The sequence below is a fragment of the Marmota flaviventris genome, chromosome 2 (assembly GCF_047511675.1).
Source record: "Marmota flaviventris isolate mMarFla1 chromosome 2, mMarFla1.hap1, whole genome shotgun sequence".
Lineage (NCBI taxonomy): Eukaryota > Metazoa > Chordata > Mammalia > Rodentia > Sciuridae > Marmota > Marmota flaviventris.
Genome location: NC_092499.1, coordinates 61,289,502 through 61,310,977, shown reverse-complemented (window position 1 = coordinate 61,310,977; position 21,476 = coordinate 61,289,502). Strand labels below are relative to the sequence as shown.

The 21,476-nt window shown below is 32.8% G+C and overlaps 1 protein-coding gene across 1 annotated transcript in view; it reads left to right on the top strand.

Moving 5' to 3' along the window:
- Map4k5 (mitogen-activated protein kinase kinase kinase kinase 5) overlaps positions 1 to 21,476 on the top strand; it is a 108,389-nt gene that overhangs the window by 78,551 nt on the left and 8,362 nt on the right. The window contains exons 17-29 of the mRNA XM_027929825.3: positions 667 to 820; positions 1,866 to 1,963; positions 2,292 to 2,333; positions 2,890 to 2,974; positions 5,107 to 5,186; positions 5,575 to 5,635; positions 6,922 to 6,924; positions 7,838 to 7,952; positions 12,946 to 13,004; positions 15,208 to 15,311; positions 15,900 to 16,077; positions 19,300 to 19,368; positions 21,248 to 21,340. Of these exons, the coding sequence (XP_027785626.2) occupies positions 667 to 820; positions 1,866 to 1,963; positions 2,292 to 2,333; positions 2,890 to 2,974; positions 5,107 to 5,186; positions 5,575 to 5,635; positions 6,922 to 6,924; positions 7,838 to 7,952; positions 12,946 to 13,004; positions 15,208 to 15,311; positions 15,900 to 16,077; positions 19,300 to 19,368; positions 21,248 to 21,340 (1,141 nt within the window). The remainder of the gene's footprint in view (positions 1 to 666; positions 821 to 1,865; positions 1,964 to 2,291; positions 2,334 to 2,889; positions 2,975 to 5,106; positions 5,187 to 5,574; positions 5,636 to 6,921; positions 6,925 to 7,837; positions 7,953 to 12,945; positions 13,005 to 15,207; positions 15,312 to 15,899; positions 16,078 to 19,299; positions 19,369 to 21,247; positions 21,341 to 21,476) is intronic.

Here is a 21,476-nt window from a genome sequence, read left to right as displayed (position 1 = left end):
TCAAACATATTTTAGATGAATACAGTTTTCTTCAGAAGGGAGACATGAAGATGTAAAATGTATAGTAAAGAAGATTTCATGAGAAATAGATTTCTTAAAAGAATTTATCAGTATATTATAATAATATATAAAAGTGGCATTTATTGTGATATATTCCTTCCTATGTGCACATAATTTGGTCAGTTTCTTTCCACAAAGTCTTCCTTTTCCCCTCCCCTTCTTTTATTGGTCTCCCTGAGAAATAGAATATTTTTAACAAATATTAGAAAAAGAAAAACATAGATCATTGCTCATTTGAGAAAATACTTGACTGCATGGATCATTTATAATCCTATTACTGTAGTTTGACATTTATGTAGTCATACTTAATTGAGTTATTGTCCTTGTTTCCACTATTAAATATTTTATGGACTGTTTACATCATCTCTATTGGTTATAAAAAATTTTATCAATTTTGGTTGAGCTGATTAAAAATTAAATGTTAAGTTCAGAGTTGTTTTGGGACAGTAACCTAACTCTAGCTTACTTTGCTCACTTAGCACAGTGAGTTGAACTAAACACTAGGAAGAAAAAGGTGCATCCCCTACCTCCTAAAGTCTTTGAAGCCTAATAACTAAATTCTGTATCTAGATTTTTCAAAGTACTTTTTTGTTTTTTAATCACTAGCCAAGGATAAACAGTTACCCTGAAGACAACCTCCCAGATGAAGAAAAATCATCAACTATAAAACGTTGCCCTGATTCAGAGAACAGAGCTCCTCAAGTTCTCAGAAGACAGAGTAGCCCAAGTTGTGGTCCTGTAGCAGAGACTTCCTCTTTGGGTATGGCTAGCAGTGTCAGCAGCCCTCGAGTGCGTACGGCTAGATACTGTGATCTGGGTAAATAAATCAAAGTGGAAAGAAAGCCACATTGTTCCTGTTTTAAAGAATATCTTTCTTCTGTAGTCGGTCCTATTACAGTTTAAAGCTTTATGAGGTTCTTTAATTCCAAATAGATGGTCTATAAATAAATTCTGTCCACTTCAACTCTAATATGATTCCTTATTAAATATTATAGGACCTAGCCACACATGCTTGTGCACACCTCTGATCCCAATGACTAGGGAGGCTGAGGCAGGAGGATTACAAGTTCAATGCCAGCCTCAGCAACTTAGTGAGACCCTGATTCAAAATTTAAAAAACAAATAATACTATAGGACCTATAAGGATGAATACTTATTCCTGCCCTCCTGGAGATTAGAGGCTATGGCAGAAGTTATATTTATGTATACAAAACATTAGAAAAGACAACTTGTATGAGAGTCTCATAAAATAATAACTGTATGTAATAGAATATCTGAGATTTCTGAGGGAGGTAAGGATGGAGAAAAGAGAAAGTAGACTCTTGACGGGTAGTAAAGGGCTTAATGAGCCTTCAGTAGGTGAAGCCAGTGCTGACAGACATTTTTGGAAAATAAGAAAGAAGAGTCAATGCACTGAGGCAGGAAAACCTGAATTATGTTTTAAGTACACTCCACTATGGGATAGTGTGATATTTAAAGAAAAGATAGGACTGAAAATGTGGATTAAAGTTCAATTGGAAAAGGTCTTGAATATCAATGTAACCATGTTAGGAGATTTCATTTTTCTTTACACTATGGAAAGACATTCATAATTTTCATAGGTTAAGAGCATGGCTAAAGATACAGTGCAACAACTATAGAATCTAGAGGAAGGAACCAAAGATAACTCATCTGACAGTAGAAAATATTCTTCCATAACAAATCACTAAAGGGGAAGACAAGTCATGAGGGAAAGGAAAAATTGTTTTTCAAAGGGTGTATTTATTTGTGTGATCATTCAACTTTTTAACTATGATTCTCTTTAGGAAATGGTGATGGTATTTCAAAACTGATTAGTGAAAATACAGAAGGATCAGCACAAGCACCACAGTTACCTCGAAAAAAGGACAAGCGAGACTTCCCTGTAAGTAAACAGGCATTTAGCAATCAATTGTAACTAATCGTGTATTTATCATGCAAGAGAAATAATCTGTTTAATTTGAGAATTTGCCTATGTGGAGCAGGATGGGATGGTATATGCCTCTTGTCCCAGCTACTTGTGAGGCTGACATAGGAGGATAGCTTGAGCCCAAGAGTTCAGAGCCAACCTGAGCAACATAGCAAGACCCCATCTCTCTCAAAGAAAAGAATTCAAATAACTAAATGTCTGAATGGATAAAGGTTTTCTTTTTTTGTTTTGAGGCTCAGGAAGTCTTATGATATTAAAATATTAAAAATTATTTTTTCCACAGAAACCAGCCATCAATGGTCTACCACCCACCCCAAAAGTACTGGTAAAGAATATTTTTATATGACTTATTTGCCATGTTTTATGTCTTTAGAAGCAGCAGAAGTAGATTTGCTATAGGTTATGTTATAATGAGCCATTAAAATCAATGATACTACAAAATAGAAAGGTATTAGATGCATTTGGATAGTTCATGGATCAAATCATTTACCCTAATTTGAGTGAATTGGTTAGAACTTAGAGACAATTTCTCATTTTATAAATACTGGCAGTTGGGTTCTCAGATTAGCCTAAAAAGGCCAATTTAATTTTAGTGTGATAATGTTAATAGTAATGTGTCCTCTTGCTTATGTGAATTAAATATCTTTCTATCCCTGAAGCCATTTTCACATTGGACTCTGTACAGTGAAATGGGAAACTTATGTTAATACTTATTCTCAGCCTGTATGGTAGTTCAACCAGTCATGTGAATGGGATGCTTTATAAACTGTACTTTTTTATATAGTAAAAGTCTAATAAGTGTAAAATATCGTAATGATTTTTCTAACACTATTTAAAATTATATAATCAAATAAGTCAATATTTCTTTCTTTATAAATAAGATGGGAGCATGTTTTTCAAAAGTTTTTGATGGCTGTCCTTTGAAAATTAATTGTGCAACATCCTGGATACATCCTGATACAAAAGGTAAAACTTTTGAATATTATGCATCTCTAATAAACAATTGGATCTTTATAACTGAGATTGTTACTTTAAAAATATGATGTTAGAGAATAGACTAATTGGTATAGGAACCTGTGACAACCTAAATAGATAGTTAGGATTTGGTTTAATACATTAAAACTTAAGAGTGTGTAGGATCCATTCTTGATTAAAAGAGACTAGAGATATCAAAATTGATTGCATCCTTACTTTGGAATTTTCTCTTACTCTAAAAAACATTACTTTTACAATTACAATTATCTCAACCAGTAAGATCTGTAGATTAGGAAATAGTATTATTATGTGTACTATTCTCTGGTTATATACAACTGGTTAAAATACATCCTGAAATATTTAGGCATAAAGGGGCTTTTGTGTCTGAAATGGTTCCGGAAACAAAATGCACATAGGGGAGAAAGAATGAAAAGATGAAACATAAGTGGTAAATGTTCAGCATTTGGGGAATCTGTGTTAAGGTATTCAGGAATTCTTTATACTATTATACATTTTCTGTAAGTCTGAAAGGATGTCAAAATAGTTATTTTTCTAAGTTTAAACTATATATTTTTAAAGTGAGGAAGCCTAACAGAGAGAGAGAATTTTTTTAATGTTTATTATTTATTTTTTAGTTCTCGGTGGACACAACATCTTTATTTTATTTTTATGAGGTGCTGAGGATCGAACCCAGCACCCTGCACATGCCAAGGAAACATAACATATAGAGGCAAAAATGTGTAATCAAATAGTCCGAGTTTGAATTGTAGCTGCCAGGTGATTTGGAAAATAAGCTTAACACCCCTGGTTTTCATTGTAATCATTTGTAATGTGAATACTCTTAATGCTTACTTTGTAAGAAAGGAAAGCACCTGCCTGAGTATATGGCAATTAGCAAACAGGAATAATCAATAAAGGGGTTCAGGAAATGTTTGTTTTAATTGCTTTAAAATGATCTGCTTTAAATACCACTGTTAGAAAGTATAACAAAAAATTTTCAATAGAAAGGAAATATATTTTTGTTTGAAACTTTGTATTTGGTATAATTTCAGACTTACAGAAAAGTTATAAAAAATAGCACAAGAAACTACTAACTATATATACTCAAAATCATTAATTGCTTCTATTTTGCCTCATTCATTTTACCATTTTCTATCTATTGGAGACCTCATGCTCCTCTGCTTCAGTGTATATTTCCTAGCATCAAGAATCATCACTTGGAGAAAAAAAAAAAAAAAAAGAATCATCACTTGGGCCGGGGGAATAGCTCAGCAGTTGAGCGCTTGTCTAGCATGCCCAAAGCCCTGGGTCCAATCCCCAGCACCATGGAAAAGAAATCATCACTGAAATAAAACAGTACAATGAAAAAGATCAGGAAACTTGTCACTGATGTAATACTGTTTTTCTGTCCATCATGTTTAAATTTTATTGTCCCAATAGTATTCTCCCTAGTCTCCACCCTTTTTTTTTATTTCCCCAATCCAACATTTAATTCAAGATTACATATTACATTTATTCAGTTGGCACTTATACATTCTAATTTCATTCAGTGAAATAGGATCCATCACTATTATTTATTTTCACACTTAAATTGTCCTGGAATTTTTGTTTAAAGTGTCCTAATCATTTTTGGAGCACTTCCTTACTTTCTGACACTGCAGAATTTCTAGGCTCATCTTACTTTCCCGTCCCCAGAATAGGACTCAGACTTGTCTCCAAGAAGCCCTGGCTCTTTTTAGTAGAAACAGTATTTAGAAACCAAGATCTGAATTCTTGGTATTTCATTGTGGTGTGTCATGATTTATAATTAATGTACTTTTTCTTGTTTAAGTGCATTTGAGGTTTCTTACAAAAATAGTTACTTACTATAAACAAAAAAATTTAAATATAAAAATAATGTTGAAGGGAAGGATTATATAGTAAGATAAATTCAGAGTGAGTTGGTACAACAAAATATATCTTTAAAAAAAAAAAGAAGAGAAGTGTTTAGGAAAGAAATAAGGTGGCATGAATTTTAGAAAATAATTTTACTTTGGCTGTCTAACTCTTAATATCATTATAAAATCATTACTTTAGTAAATTATTTCAGAAAATAATAATAAACAATTTATGAACTGTTTTAGATCAGTACATTATTTTTGGAACTGAAGATGGTATTTACACATTGAATCTCAATGAGCTACATGAGGCCACTATGGAACAGGTAACGAGGTATTTTAACTAAAAAAATTAGTTTGGACAAATTGAATAAAAAAAGTATTTTAATTTTTAATCAATTTATTTGGGCTCAAATTCTAATTTTCATGATTTAAATATTTAAAAGGTTGACAGTGAACCTTTTACATGTTCCTGTTGATTTTTTTTCCTAAGATTTTGATAATTTACTAAAAGACAGAAAATAGTTATTTTTATAGAACTAATTTATTTGTTTTGTGTGGTGCTAGGGATCAAACTCAGAGCCTTGCATATTCTAGGCAAGTGCTCTACCACTGAGTTATATCTCTAGCAGTACTATTTTAGAATGTTGGAAGGATAGGGATAAGAAAATGAAAATTGCATGGCTTATCTTCTCTCTCTTTCTCTCTTTTTAGTTATTTCCACGGAAGTGTACTTGGCTATATGTTATCAATAATACTTTAATGTCATTATCAGGTATGTATTTGGCAATAAAGAATAAACATAGACAAGTAGACATTAAATTTTAGTATATACTACATCAAAATGTTATTTATAATTTTATGTAACTGTATTATAGTAACTTTGGGACTTGGAGATGTTTTCTTCTCAAACCATTCAAGCTTCTAAATACTTGGGGGAGTGTGAGGGGGCAGGTAGCACAGTGATTAATACCCCTGGCCATTCCATTCAGCTCAGCCTCCCCAGCGATTGAATATTAACAGTTGAAGGGCAAGAAGTAGATTGAACTGCTCTTTTCTCTGTGATGTTTAGCAAGTCACTTACCTTCTTGGACTGTTTTCTTATTTGTCAAATGAGGGTAATGGGATTAGAACGGTTTTATGAGGTTGTTGTGAGGGTTAAATGAATTGATATCCAAAGTGCTTAGTAAATTGTGAAGTCTTAGGCAGATATTTGGTGGTGGCATTCAGGTTGTTCTGAACCACATTAATCCACTACCTTGGATTAATGTTTTAAAGGTTCTTAAGTGAGGTGATTCCAGAGCAACCTATTCTAATTCTGGTTATTGTGGGTTTTCTTTTTTGGTTGTTGGTAGTAGTGAATGGATGAGTGGATGGTATTTTTAAACTTTTTTGTTTGTTTGTTTTGGCCCTTTAAGTTTCAAATTTGCAAACATAATAAATATTTAGACAGGTTTTCAGAGTTACCATAAGTGATATATTTATTGCTCAACTTCAGATTTTATAGGTGTTCTGCATCTGGGATGGTAAGACAAAGTGGGTTTTAATTCATACCTACCAGACCATATCTTCTTACATTTTAGATATAAATTGCTAGCTAGAGGTTTCATTCTGAAAGTAGAGAACAGAACAGTAATTATTATTTCTTTCTAGTAAAGATTCTTCAGAAATCTGTATATTTGAGCTACTGACAGTATTTATGAAGAGCATTTTGTTTGTACATAAATGATTTCTAAAAAGTAGGGGAGCTCAAAAGAATACTTAATCTTTTTGACTTTAGTTATACTTTCCCAAAACTGTTTTTCATTTTTTAGCAAATATTAATATACTATATTACTTTTGTGAAAAGAAACTTAAACCCAATTCTGTCCAAGTTAACAATTCTAAATTTCACACAAAATTACTTTTCTCTTTCTTGCTGCTTTTATCCCTGGTCATAATTGTCTTCAGAAATAAGCTTAAGAACTACACAGGGTAATCAAAGTAACTATGGGAAAGCAGGGGAGATTAGTTTATAAGTTAGTTCTGTCTTCTGATCAAATTGACTTACAAAACTGGTAGAAGGTAGATAGCAGAGGTCAACAGGAGAAAACTTTTTTGTCCATGTACATGTGGGTAGCTGGATACCTGGCTAGCTGGATAACTGTGTGTATAGGAGAAACAGAGGGGAAGGGTGGTATAGTGTGAACCAGTGTTTCTATTCTGAGAAAATAAAGATGATTTTGTTAAGCTAAGATTATACATAGAAGAAAAAATGTTATATATATATATATATATATATATATATATATATATATATACACATTTTTTCTAATAATAAAAAGGTAAATACTGTTTTATGTTGTTATATTACCACACCATATATAATGAGAAGTCAAAAAAGATAGTTACCTTGTCTTCCACTGCTTAACACAGCTAATGTTTTTGATGAAATGAAAATGTACCCCATTTATACTTTTATTTTGGCTTATAATATTGGTTTATCTTACTTTTCTTACAATTTCATTCCATTTTATTTGAATTCATTCACAATTATTTTAATCTAAGATAATTTGATAAATTATGGATAAGTAATCTATCCCAGAGAGAGAATACAGTTTTATAGGAATTTCCACTTTGTACCAAAATTATTACATACACATCATTGTAACTTGATTTATAAGGTTTTGTACATCAGTGTTTAACAGTTTCCTTTTCTGTGCTGGCATCATGAAAGTTTACATATATTCAGCCCAGATCACTTATTTGTCAGAATATACCAAATTTGAAACAGAATTATCTACTCACTTAAAAATTACTTTTTTAAAATGGTATTAACTGAGATTCTTTATTTGCTTTGTTTTCTTCTCTCTTGACCTTTGAACATTACTGGACTCCTCATTTTAGAAGGTAATTATATGTATTTTTTTACTTGAAAATGTATTTCTCTGCTGGATATGATTCTAAGAAAAGTAACATGTTGCTTGCTCTTTTGTAGGAAAAACGTTTCAGCTCTACTCCCATAATCTTATTGCTTTGTTTGAACAAGCCAAAAAGCCAGGATTAGCTGCCCACATTCAGACCCACAGATTTCCAGACCGAATACTGCCAAGGTACAGAATACCATCTTGACTTTGATGGGAGTCATTTTTAAAACAACCAGTATTCTTTGCCCAGTAAAAAACCAAAACAATACAAGTTCCTTAGGCCAGGTGTAGTGATACACACCTGTAATCCCAGCTACTTTTTTTTTCCGTATATTTTCCATAGTTTTATTGAGGTAAAATTGAAGTACAATAAAATGCACATATTTGAAGTATGAAATTGGATCAGTTTTGACATGTATGTAAACAATACAATCAATATAAAAAGCATTTCCATTACTTTTTTTTTTTTACATCTGAAATCATGCAGGCTGTGTTTCCTGCATGATTTATTACATTAGAAATCAATCACCTTTAAAAACAACATACTACAGGGACACAGCCACATCAATGTTTATAGCAGCACAATTCACAATAGCTAAATTGTGGAAGCAACCCAGATGCCTTTCAGTAGATAAATGGATTAAAAAAATGTGGCATTTATATATAATGGACTATGACTCAGCAATAAAAGAGAATAAAATCATGGCATTTGCAGGTAAATGGATGGAATTAGAGAAGATAATGCTAAGTGATGTTAGCCAATCCCAAAAAAACAAATGCCGGATGTTTTCTTTGATATAAGGAAATTGATTCATAGTGAGATAGGGATGGGGAGCATGGGAGGAATCCATGAAGTCTACATAGGGCAGAGGGGTGGGAGGGAAGGGAGGGGGCATGGGGTAATTAATGATGGTTGAGTGTGATGATCATTATTATCCAAAGTACATGTATGAGGACATGAATTGGTGCAAGTATACTATGTATACAACCAGAGATATGAAAAATTTAGCTCTATATATGTAATAAGAATTGTAATGCATTCCGCTGTTATATATAAATAAAAATAAATAAATAAATCACCTTAAGATATATAGAACCGCACCCCCACAAATCAACTATTTCAAAATTAAATAGTACACTTCTAAATATCTCAGAGGAAAAGGAAGAAAGCACAAGAAAAGTAAATAAAAAGTAGTTTGAACTAAGTGATAATGAATGCTTAAAATATCAGGATCTCTGGGATGAAATAGTACTCAGGTGAACATTTAAAACTTAAAGTACTTTTATCAGAAAAAAGCTAAAATAATAATCAAATTATTTTCAAATTATGCAGTAGGAAGGAAAAAATAAGAATAGGAGTAAAACTATATGAAATATTTAGAGAAGAAATAATACAGCTAAAATTCAATAAAAATAAACAAGTCTAATCAAGAAAAAAGCAAGAACACAAAAATTAATATCAATGGAAAAGGAGCTATCAAAATAACCCTACAGATGCTAAAAATATATTAAGGTAATATTAAAATTGTATGCCAACACATGTGATAGCTTACATAACATGGTTGTATTACAGAAGGATCTGTGTGCTGCTAAGAAGAAAGTATATTCAGTCATTGATGGATGAAATATTCTATATATGTCTGTTAAGTCTAAATTATTGTTTTTTTTTTTTTTTTTTACTTCTAGTTTCTTTATTTAGTTTTTGGTTGGAGGATCTATCCAGTACTGACAGAGGCATGTTAAAGTCACCCAGTATTATTGTGTTGTGGTCTATTTGATTCTTGAAATTTAGGAGGATTTGTTTGATATATATAGATGCTCCATTGTTTAGGCCATAAATGTTTATGATTGTTATGTCTGGGTGATGTATAAGTCCCTTAAGCAGTATGAAATGTCCTTCTTCATCCCTTCTGATTAACTTTGGCTTAAAGTCCACTTTATCTAATATGAGGATAGAAACCCCTGCTTGTTTATGTGATTCGTGTGAGTGATATTTTTTTTCCCCATCCTTTCACCTTCAGTTTCTGGATGTCTTTTGCCTATGAGGTGAGTCTCTTGGAGACAGCATATTGTTGGGTCTTGTTTTTTAATCCAATTTGCCAATCTGTGTCTTTTGATTGATGAGTTTAGGACATATTAATGTCCTAACATTAGTTCCAGATTGTTATTGAGATATGATTTCATTTGGGTTTTTTTTTTTCATAATTTTTATCTATTATTTATTTATTTATTTATTTATTAGTTACACAAGACAGTACAATGATCTTGACATTTCATACATTTGACTCAAATGGGGTATAATTTCTCATTTTTCTGATTGTATAGGTTGCAGAATCACATTGTCATTTGGTTTTATTTCTAGTTTTCAATTTGAATTGGTTTCTCCTTTGATTAACTGTCCTTTAGTGTAGTTTCTTCCTTCGCTGGTTTTCATTTTTTTTTTTCCATTTCATCTTTATGGAGTATTTTGTTGAGACTGTTCTGTAGTGCAGGCTTTCTGGTTGCAAATTCATTTAACTTTTGTTTATATAGAAGGTTTTTATATCATCTTTAAATCTGAAGCTTAATTTTACTGGATAAAAGAAAAAGCTTGGTATGTTATTCCAGGACCTCCTAGTTTTGAGAAATTAGCTGAGATCTGAATTGGTTTCCCCTTACATCTAATCTGATATTTTTCTCTCTCAGCCTTTAAAATTCTATTCTTATTCCATATGTTAGGCGTTTTCATTATAATATGCCTTGGTGTGGGTCTTTTGTAATTTTGTACATTTGGTGTCCTGTAAAAGCTTCTTGTATTTTTTCCATTTCATTCTTTAGGTTGGGAAATTTTCTGATATTATTGAAAAGCTTGTGCATTCCTCTGGTTTGTATCTCTACATCTTCATCTATGTCAATAAATCTTAAATTTGGTCTTTTCATGTTATCCAATAGTTCTTGAAAGTTCTGTTCATGGTTTCTTAACATCTTCTCTCCACGGTCAACTCTATTTTCTTTTCTTCTTTTTTCCCAGAATCTCTGCCTTTTTATTGAGGTGATCTTTCACTTCCTATATTTTCTCTCTGATTTCATTTCTTATACCATCCTTTACTTCACAGTTCTGTTTAACTATATACATTCTAAACTCCTTCCCTGACATATCTTTCACTGTTGTGTCAATGGATTCTGTTAGTGGAGTATCTTTTTTTTATTATTATTAGTTGCTCGACACAATACAAAGATCTTGACATACCATACATTTGATTCAAATGAAGTATGAATTCTCATTTTTCCACGTGTACAGATTGCAGGATCACATTGGTTATACAGCCACGTATATACATACAGCAATACTAGTGTCTGTTGTATTCTCCTGTCCTCCCTATCCCCCCTCTCCTCCCCTCCCCTCCCATCACCTCTCTCTACCCAGGCTACTGTGACACATTTCTCTCTCTTTTTTTTTTCTTCCCCCTCACACCATCATATATGTATTTTGTATAACGATGAGGTTCTCCTTCCATCTTCTGTGCCATTCCCCTTCTCCTTCCCATTCCCTCCCACCTCTCGTCCCTTTTTAGTGGTAATCTTCTTCTCATGCTCTTCCTCCTTACTCTGTATTGAGTCACCCCCCTTATATCAGAGAAGACATTCGGCATTTGTTTTTTAGGGATTAACTAACTTCACTTAGCATAATCTGCTCTAATGCCATTCATTTCCCTGAAAATGCCATGATCTTGTTATTTTTTAGTGCTGAGTAATATTCCATTGTGTATAAAAGCCACATTTTTTTAAATCCATTCATCTATTGAAGGGCATCTAGGTTGGTTCCACAGAGTATCTTGATTTATTTGGAGCATTTTGTTCCCTTGCTTTTTCATGTTGTATATCTACCCATTTAACATTATGGATCTGAGTTTCTACCCTATGGACTTATAGTGCCTCTGAAGATTTCCAGTACCTCACTGTTTAGGGGGAGACAAATAATAACAACAACCTATGCAAACAATATATAGCATTAAACCAAATAGTTCCTGCTGTGACGTCTACAGTGTTAATTACCACAGTAAACAGAAATGATATGATCAGTTATTGCCTACAATAGGAACAGCAAGTTTGCAAAAGGGTTTATAATTTCAAATGGTGACTAGGGAGGGAAGAGAAGTGATATAGGATGTGATGATTATGAGGGAGGAAGGGAGAAGAAGTAAAAAAGGAAGAGTGAAAGAAAGAGTAGAGTTTGGCTGTTACAGGAAAAGAGAGAATCAAGGGAAACAGAAGAAAAAAATATAAAGTAAATTTTTTTTAATTAACAAATAAAAAAATATAAAACAAAACTAAAATATACTAATCAAACATTCTAGTTCTTTAAAAAACTAAACCATGAAAAATAACTGGCTTCAAAAATGCTAGAAATTAGGGAAAAAAATATGAATATGTATAAATATCCATATACCATTAAGGTCACAATTAAACAGAGAAAAAGAATTAAAAAAAAAAAAAAACAGTCTTGATGAAAAGTTAAAGAAATCTTTCTGTTGGAGTTCAAAAGATTCTCAGTTTTTCTTCTCAGCAGTTTTAGGTGGGGTCATTTGGATCGTGATGCTCCACCTCTGAATTGCTGGAGTGAGAGAGGTAATCCCAAAGGCAGAATTCCTGGAGGCAGGGTTTAGGCTTAGATGGGCTTGGGGGTCTTCACTGAATGCCAGTTGGTCTGGAGATTTTAAATCAGTGAACCTCCAGCCCACAGAAATTGAGTCGACTGAGGCAGAAAGGTCACAAGTTTAGGCCAGCCTCAGCAACTCAGTAAGATCCTGTCTCAAAATAAAAAAATCAAGGTGTAGGGATGTAGCTTAGTGGTAAAGAATACTCACCTAACATGTACAAGGCCCTGAGTGCAATCCCAATGCCACCAAAAAAGAAAACTTCCTTTACCTCAATTTTGAAAGGTAGTTTAAAATGTATGTCATCCAGAATGCAAAATATCAATGTTTTCTAAATTGGATTGTCTGTGAGAATCAACTGTGAAAGTTTTATAATACAGATTCTCAGGCCCCATCTCAGTCCTCTAAAATCAGACAGTGTGGAGTCAAGAGTACAAGTTGTTTTAAAGCTTCTTGCTATCTGATTTTGATGTAACTGATTCATAAATCACAGTAAGGCAACCACTGCAACAGAGTACATTTATATTATCTTTTGTTTTCAGAAAGTTTGCTTTAACAACAAAGATTCCTGATACAAAAGGCTGCCACAAATGTTGTATAGGTAAGTAGATAAAAAAATCTGGATGATTAGATCTTTTAACATTTAAAATTATTTAAAGAGTCTTACAGATAAAATAAGAAGGTGTATTGGTTTTTTTAATAAGAGTTGTCAGTGAAGCACAAGAATGTATAGAGTGACATAGTATAGAAATGCTTAGAGATAATAACCTTAATGTTTTCCCACAGCCTAGTGTTCCTAGAATGTTTTAAACCGTAGTCCCTGAGGCCACATTTCTTCTAGTGTCCTAGCTTCCATTTAGTTAACACTTATCATCTGCTAGTTACTGCTGGTTATTTATGAACATTATTATAGGAATTTTACCAAGTATGGAGATGAGAGTCCACACAAGACCACCCTTTGCTTCTGATACCAGTTATAAGTTTGTAGGTTTTTAGAAGTACCCTCAGATTTAAAAATTCTCTAAAGGTATTTTCAGAACTCCCTGAAAAGAGTTATACTCATGGTTACAATTACAGGTTATTACAAATAAAGAATACAAGTTAAAATCCACTCAGAGAAGAAGAAGACAGGGTAGAGTACAAGAAAAGTTACCAAACATAGAGCTTCTATTATCCTCTCCCTATGGATTAGTGGGCACCATGCTGTTACTTTTCCACCATCACTATGTGACTGTACACTCAAGCACTGCCAATCAGGAAAGCTGATTCAATCCTCAGTGTCCAGAGTTTTTATTGGGATTGCATCATGAAGGCTGGTTTGATTTCCTGCATGACTGATCTCAATATACAATCCCTCCAGAGGTCCACTCATACTGCATGACTTAAAGCCCCACCTTAAGTCACATTGCTGGTCTTTCTGACATGATCAGCCCTCATACTGACTATCTGGTCTTAGTGCTGTTGGACTATCCAGTGACCTGAGGCTTCCAGACAAAGACAACTCCTATCAAGCATGACATTCCAAAGATTTGGAAATTATTTCTTAAGAGCAGAAGAGAGAACAGACTTCTTTTGGGGCAAGATTAAATTCTTTACTACATAACTATCTTATCTAAAACACTTAACTCTTGAAACTAAAAAAAATCACAAGCAAGTAACAGAAATAGAACCTAGATTCAAGTCTGGATCCAGTATCTTTAGATCTTAGGCTCCTTATTTTCTATTTATTCCTTGTTTGATCAGTGAGCTTATACATGAATCTTCATTCTATGTAATAGTTCAAAAGCATTTTCCAAACTTTCTAGAACAAAAACATTTAACCACAGATGTTCTACAAGTATAATTATGAGTCATTGAATGATGGAAATTAATTCTGAAAAGTTCATCATTAGGTGATTTTTGTCAATGTACACACACTAAGATGTCACCAGGCAATATAATCATAGGACCACCATTGTATATGCATCCCATCATTGACTGAAATGTTGTGCAGCATATGATTGCATAAGCAATTTTGTGATCATCTTCCTTGGGGGATCATGTCTGCATCTGTAATCAGATTCTCATATGTGACTCAACAGACTCTAGAAGCTTATATTCCAAGACATGCTTGAGTAGTACTTGTGGAACTTACTGAAGATTACTGTTTTTATAATGAATATATGTTATGTTGATGGGATTCAAGTTGGAGAAGGAAAGACCAATAAGAATTTTTGTAGTTTTGAAAAAGGATGTTCCAGCAAGATGAATTAATGTATACATACTCAAAGCCAAAAGTGAAATTTCAGTTGTCCTCAGACCTTGTCACACACTATTCTTTTAGTCAGTTTACATAGAAGTAGTTTTTGGATTGTATATTAGTGTAGGTGTTTTAGTGCTGAAAATAGTGTTCTTAAAAAGTTCTTATGCTAAAGAACCTAGCATGTTAAAAAGTTTTTAGAAATAAATGTATATAATTTAAAATTGAGAATAGAACATGAAAAGGAAAGGCTAACAAAACCAAAAGAAAAAGACATCTTTGTTTCCTCTTGTCATCCTAGTTAACAGAAACACTATTTTAATAGATAAATAATTACTTCATATAGTTTCTTCTTCCATCCATATTTTGATAGTGATTTAGAATCACATTCCATTATTTTTTCCTCTTGAATCAGTACTGCCTTTTTATAGCTAAGTTAGCTTTTAGGTGAGTAAAGCTCAGTTGTTGCTTTTAGCTCAACTATATTTTCACATAAGGTGTTCAGTGTTCCTTGAGTATCTGGTTTTATTGTTTTTTGTTTGTTTGTTTTGTTTTGTTTTTCCAGTCAGAAATCCTTATACAGGACATAAATACCTCTGTGGAGCTTTACAGTCTGGAATTGTTTTACTTCAGTGGTATGAACCAATGCAGAAATTCATGTTGATAAAGGTATATGTTACTTTGTTTACATTTTTCTTTAGAAAATACTAGTAATTAACTAAAATTATAAAATCCTATTACTGCTATTTAGGATCAGCACATTTATAATTAGTAGTACTTATATATTTGATTTAGGGGTTTTTGTGTTCTTAAGATTCCTCTTTGACTTATGTTACTTAATATACTTAGAGAACCATCACAACCATAAATATTAACATGATCTATTCTCTGAAACACATTTGTGTAGAACATTCATCCTTGTCATTGTCATCTTAAGAGGTGGGCCTTTATAGAACTACATAAATCAAAAAAATTGGAAAGCATGCATGGTGGCACATGTCTGTAATCCCAGACACTTGGGAGGTTAAAGCAGGAGGATCATAAGTTTGAGGCCAGGCTCAACAATGTACCAAGACCCTCAGCAACTTAGACCCTGTCTAAAAATAAAAATAAAAAGAACTGGAAATGTAGCTTAGTGGTTCAATTCCTAGTACCAAAAGAAAAGAAAATTGAAGCCTTTCCATTGACTTTTTTCAATAGCAGTATGACAAGTGAGACTGTTTTCAAATAATAGTTCTATTGTTTTATCTTTTTCAGCACTTTGATTTTCCTTTACCAAGTCCTTTGAACGTTTTTGAAATGCTGGTGATACCAGAACAGGAATACCCTATGGTCTGTGTAGCTATTAGTAAAGGCACAGAATCAAATCAAGTAGTTCAGTTTGAGACAATCAATTTGAATTCTGCATCTTCATGGTTTACCGAAATTGGTGCAGGTAAGTGTCTTACCTTATGTTGAAATGGTGATGCTTTTGCATGTAATAGAAACAGAACCACTTAAGTTAGCTAGTGTAGACTATTTAAACAAAAATTCAGAAAATAGTTTCCCAAGGAAGACTAAGGAATTGTGTATATGTAGTTTACGGTCTCTATCTGCCACAGGCAATTTTATATAAACTATTTTACCAAGGAAAATTTTAGTGATTCCTGACTTTGAAGATTTGAGTTGTTACCAATTAACCTTTGGGCCTACTAAATAAATAATTATATTTTCTAAGCTGCTCTTAAAATTTCATCAATTTCTCAAGCAAAGAGTTACCTTTTTTTCTCTGTCCGATTTTATCCTGTCTTCTCCCCACACTTGTTCAATGTGCCTTTCAGACTTCAGTAGTAGCTTCTCAAATGTAGCCTTCAAACTTTTTCATTTAACTATCCATTGTACTTCCTAAGAATGGGGGTTTAGCTTGAGAGTTAATCAGACACATTTCAGTAAAAGTTCAGAAAAGATTGGAAAGAATATTCTCAAACTTAAAATTGGAATGTATAGCTGGGCATGTGGCACACACCTATAGTTTGATCCCTAACACCACATTTTAAAAAAGAGAGAAAGAAAAAAAAAGGAGAAGAAAAAATAGTACAAACCAGTGATGTCCTAGTAAATGTTTAATAGCAGGGTCTTTGGGTACATTCATTTGTTGTGGTTGCCTGTTTCCATGTATAAACACTACCTTAATAGCCAATTTCAAACTACCAGCCTGATGTCATGTGGTTTGCAAAATTCCTGAAAGTTTAACAACCCAGTACAAACCAGCTACAGTATGTCTTGTACTATGAACTCTCTTTATGGACCAAATCTTAATTTCCAGTACAATGAAATAAGAATGCATTCTGTATCCTCCCTCTGCACCCACATCCCACCTTTCTTTTTTAGTTTAATGGTTTGAGTTGAGTAGAATGCGTGACCTCCTGCTATAGCTAACAGAAAGGTATAAAAACGATGACATTGCTTTATTATCATGAGAAATAAGCAGCCTAAAAAGAAATATCTCCCTATTATGTAGTTACTGCCACAAAATGGGACTTTCAATCAACTCATTTAAAAAAATCACATAATCAGAAAAATAAATGAATAAATAATAACCAACAAAAACTGTAAAAAACTAAGATAATTTTTAGCCAATAGCCCCAACTTTTCTTTTGTGCTGATTTTGTGGAGTAGATCATTTCATACAATTATCTAGTGTATATTTACATTCACTTTCTCCTGTGTGATATATTAGGAGATTCTATCACCCACGGTTAGACAAATTCATTGAGTTCTATTTTAAATTTGGGGGTTTGAGTTCAGGACTCTTTTGAAGGTTTTGCTGTTTGTCTTTTAAATGCCTGAAGTGTCCTATTCTACCCACTTTTTACATTGTCCAAGATCTTAGGAAGGCTAGGATTCTGCCCACAGGTATCATTCAGAACACCTTCAAGCAGAGATGAGGCAGCCTTTGTGATCCAGCACTTTGTCCTTCATAGGCTTCTGTATTTTCACAGGTGATTGGGGTTTTTTGTTTGATTGTTAAATATTTTTTAACATGTTGATGAACCTTTATTTTATTCATTTATTTATATGTGGTACTGAGAATCGAACCCAGTGCCTCATGTATGCTAGGCAAGTACTCTACCCCAGCCCTCACAGGTGATTGTTGATCCAACTCCCAGCTTTGTTCATTTCAAGATGCTAACAGTGCCTTCAACTGGCATAGTTGTAACATTAAAATGAAATCCTCTTGGAAAAATCTTATTCCAAGACCCTTCCAGTCTTAGTTTCATTATTGTAATTGTTATTTCAGTATCCTTATCTCCAAGGATGATGCTTAGCATATATATGGTCAGTACTCAGTAAATATTTGTAGAATGATTGCATGAACATAGATTAACTGAGTAAAATGATTTTGGGTGTGTTGTCTGAGAAACAGTTTATCAATTGTGTAGTTCTGGATTCTTCAGAATGTGTCACCTTTGAAAGGTCCATAAACATGCCAAAATATGTAAACCTTTGTGTTTATGTTTGTGCAGTTTTCAAAGGAGAAGATTCTTAGCCTATCCAGAGAGGTATAATTAAGAATGACTAATTTTTTTTTTTTTTTTTTTTTTTTTTTTTGGTAGTGTTGGGAATGGGAACTCAGGGCCTCACACATGCCAGGCAAATGTTCTACCACTTAACCACATCCCCAGCCCTAAAATCTTTCCTTAGATTCAGCTAGACCATTCAAGCAGTTGAGTGCTTAAAATAGTTTACCAAAAATATTTTGCAACATATATTAGCAAATTTTAAAAGACACACAGCCCTTGAGTATCAGCAAAGTGAAGAAAGAGTTGTATTCTTCTCACATATTATTGATGATATTGTTCATTATAGCTACTCAGTGTCTTCTTTCTAAAGGAATCCCACTTACCTATTAACATTCCAATACTAGGAAAATTTCTCTCTGATCATAGTAATTAATCCTTGTGTTCTTTTGAGTCACTGGCTTAATTTTATTTCAAGGATGCTCAATTTCCCTACTGATCTTGTTTCTATTTTCCTTTGGCTCTGTAAAACACAGAGTCCATGTATGTCATGCATTTTACTTTCCTCCCCATATTAACTCCTTACTTCATTTTATTTTTATGACTTATCTTTCTAGAACCAGCCAAGATATTAATTAAAAGTAATACTGGGCCTGGGTTATGGCTCGGTGGTAGAGCTCTTGCTTTGCACATGTGAGGCACTGGTTTCGATCCTCAGCACCACATAAAAATAAATAAATAAATAAAGGTACGTGTCCATCAACTAAAAATATTGGGAAAAAAAAAGTAATACTGAGGGGCTGGGGTTGTAGCTCAGTGATCGAGCACTTGCCTAGCATGCATGAGACACTGGGTTCAATCTTCAGCACAACATAAAAATAAATAAATAAAATAAAGGTATTGTGTTTATCTACAACTAAAAAACATTTTTTAAAAGTAATACTGAGTTTTTTCTCAGTTCAGTTATCCATGTTATCTTATGTTTTGTTGCCTAAACTGATTTATACGTTTTTGAAAGATAACATGACAAAAATGTAATTTATGTGTTGAATTTCAAAGATTAAATTAAATCATAGCAAAATTCAGACTTGTGTTTATTTCCTGATCTCTTGTTTGTTAAAGCCTATTGTATAACTGTAACCTTTTCTCTCCCTTAGGCAGTCAACAGTTAGATTCCATCCATGTGACACAGTTGGAAAGAGACACTGTACTAGTGTGTTTAGACAGTAAGTACTATTTTAAAGTTTATCTTGCATATGCTACTTGATAAAACAGGTCTTTTATTGGAAATAATTCTATGAAAATGTAATTCAAAATATTTATAAGTTTATCAGTGCTATCCTGTCATTTTATTTTATTTTATTTTATATTGGACCTGCATGGAGACATTAGACTAGAACTGTTTGCCATACTTGGGATAAAATTCTGAATCAACTATTCTATCTCATGTCTCTTAATGCAAAATAGAAGGTTACAGTACTATAAAGTCTTGGAGCCAAGACTCCATTTGACATCTCCACTTGCTAACTGTGATTCTTTGATGCAGGGAGAAGTGTTATTGATAGAAATATGTTGTATTATACAGTAAAGATAGAAAAAACTTTAGCTGCAAGTATTATTTTGATTTTGCAAATGAAACATTAATTCTTAAAAACCCACCTTATTTTCACACAGTGAATCCTACAAGGTGGAATCCCACTACTAGAATTATATTTGAAATTTGGCAGTGTTTTCTACAATTGGTTCATTCCAATTTGTTTTTAATGGGTAGACTTACCTATAGGTAGTCAGAGTTATTTTACAGATTATTCTGTAACTGATTTTTCCTGTTATAATCCCTGTGCTCCGAAGGATTCCCTAGTGGACTTACTTTCTAGAATCATAAAGATCATCTAAATATCATAGAAAAGTCAACTAAAATCTATAGTGTTTCATTCTCCATCATCCCTTTGTTAGGAACTTGATTCTCTGAATACTGATAAAATTTGAGTGTTATTCATTTACTTGTAAGTATATTTGATCAATACTTTTTTATCCAATCAAATAGAAAGTTTGGTATTAGCTAAATAATGAAATAACCAGAATTTAGTGTTTCTGAACCTTTAGTGTTAAATTTCTAAATAACTTTGTGAGTCATCAAAGGAAGATAAATTTTGCTTGGTGTTTGTTTTGGTGACATATTTTTATAATTTTTTTAAAAAAATGGACTAACTAGGCCTTGATTTCCAATGAACTAAGGTAACTGGAAAGTAACTTTCTTGAGCTTTCTGTTTATTAAAGTGGTAGAGGAAGACTTGAAAAATTTGTTGTCAGCTATACCATTTATAAGTCAGTTTGGATAGAAAGCAGTAGAGGTAGGCCTGTAATTTCTAATCATGATAGTAGACAGATGAAAAAGTAGTACAGAGAAAAGATTATCTTCTGAGTCAGAGCTAAGACAATGAAATTAAAAAACAAATAGCTAAAAAAGGAAAGAGAATTAGTTTACTACCTTCAGAGTACTGTTTCTTGCCCTGTCTATGTTGGTAGAACAGGACTCATACAGCAAAGTTATGAATTTTACTGCATGTCTTTCTTACCATATGTTATGTAATTTAAAAGGGGAAAAATTGTTAAATATTTTGATACCAAAGTAGCAACTTTTAAAGAAGAAAACACTTTTAAAAAGTGAGAATATGACTTGGGAGGCTGAGACAGGAAGATCCTGAGTTCAAAGCCAGCCTCAGCAAAAGCAAAGTGCTAAGCAACTCAGTGAGACCCTGCTTCTAAATAAAATACAAATAGGGCTGGGGATGTGGCTCAGTGATCGAGTGCCCCTGAGTTCAATCACCAGTACAACCCCCCTCCCCTCCAAAAAAAATGGTGAGAATGTCAGTGTTTGGCATATACTAGCGTAAAAAAAGAAATTATAGTACCAGTATTGCCATCTAACAAAGGATACACATACTGTTATATCTTTTAAAACATATTTCACAGGGCATACTTGAATCCAGATTAATTATTGGCATTGATAAGAATATTATTTGATACCCAGATAAAATCCATGTATTATTACATTTATTTTAGGAAATTTACATTTCTAATTGACTTTTTTATTTTTTTAAGAATATGTAAAAATTGTAAATCTACAAGGAAAACTAAAATCAAGTAAGAAACTAGCCTCTGAGCTAAGTTTTGATTTTCGCATTGAATCTGTAGGTAAGTTTCCCTTTTTTCATTATTGTGTTTGGAATAATTGGGTTTTTGTTTTGTTTCTGTTTATTCTGTACTTAGAGTTGTCTAAGTACCACTGTCTTGTAGAAATTTCTGTGATGATGAAAATTCATGTGGCTAG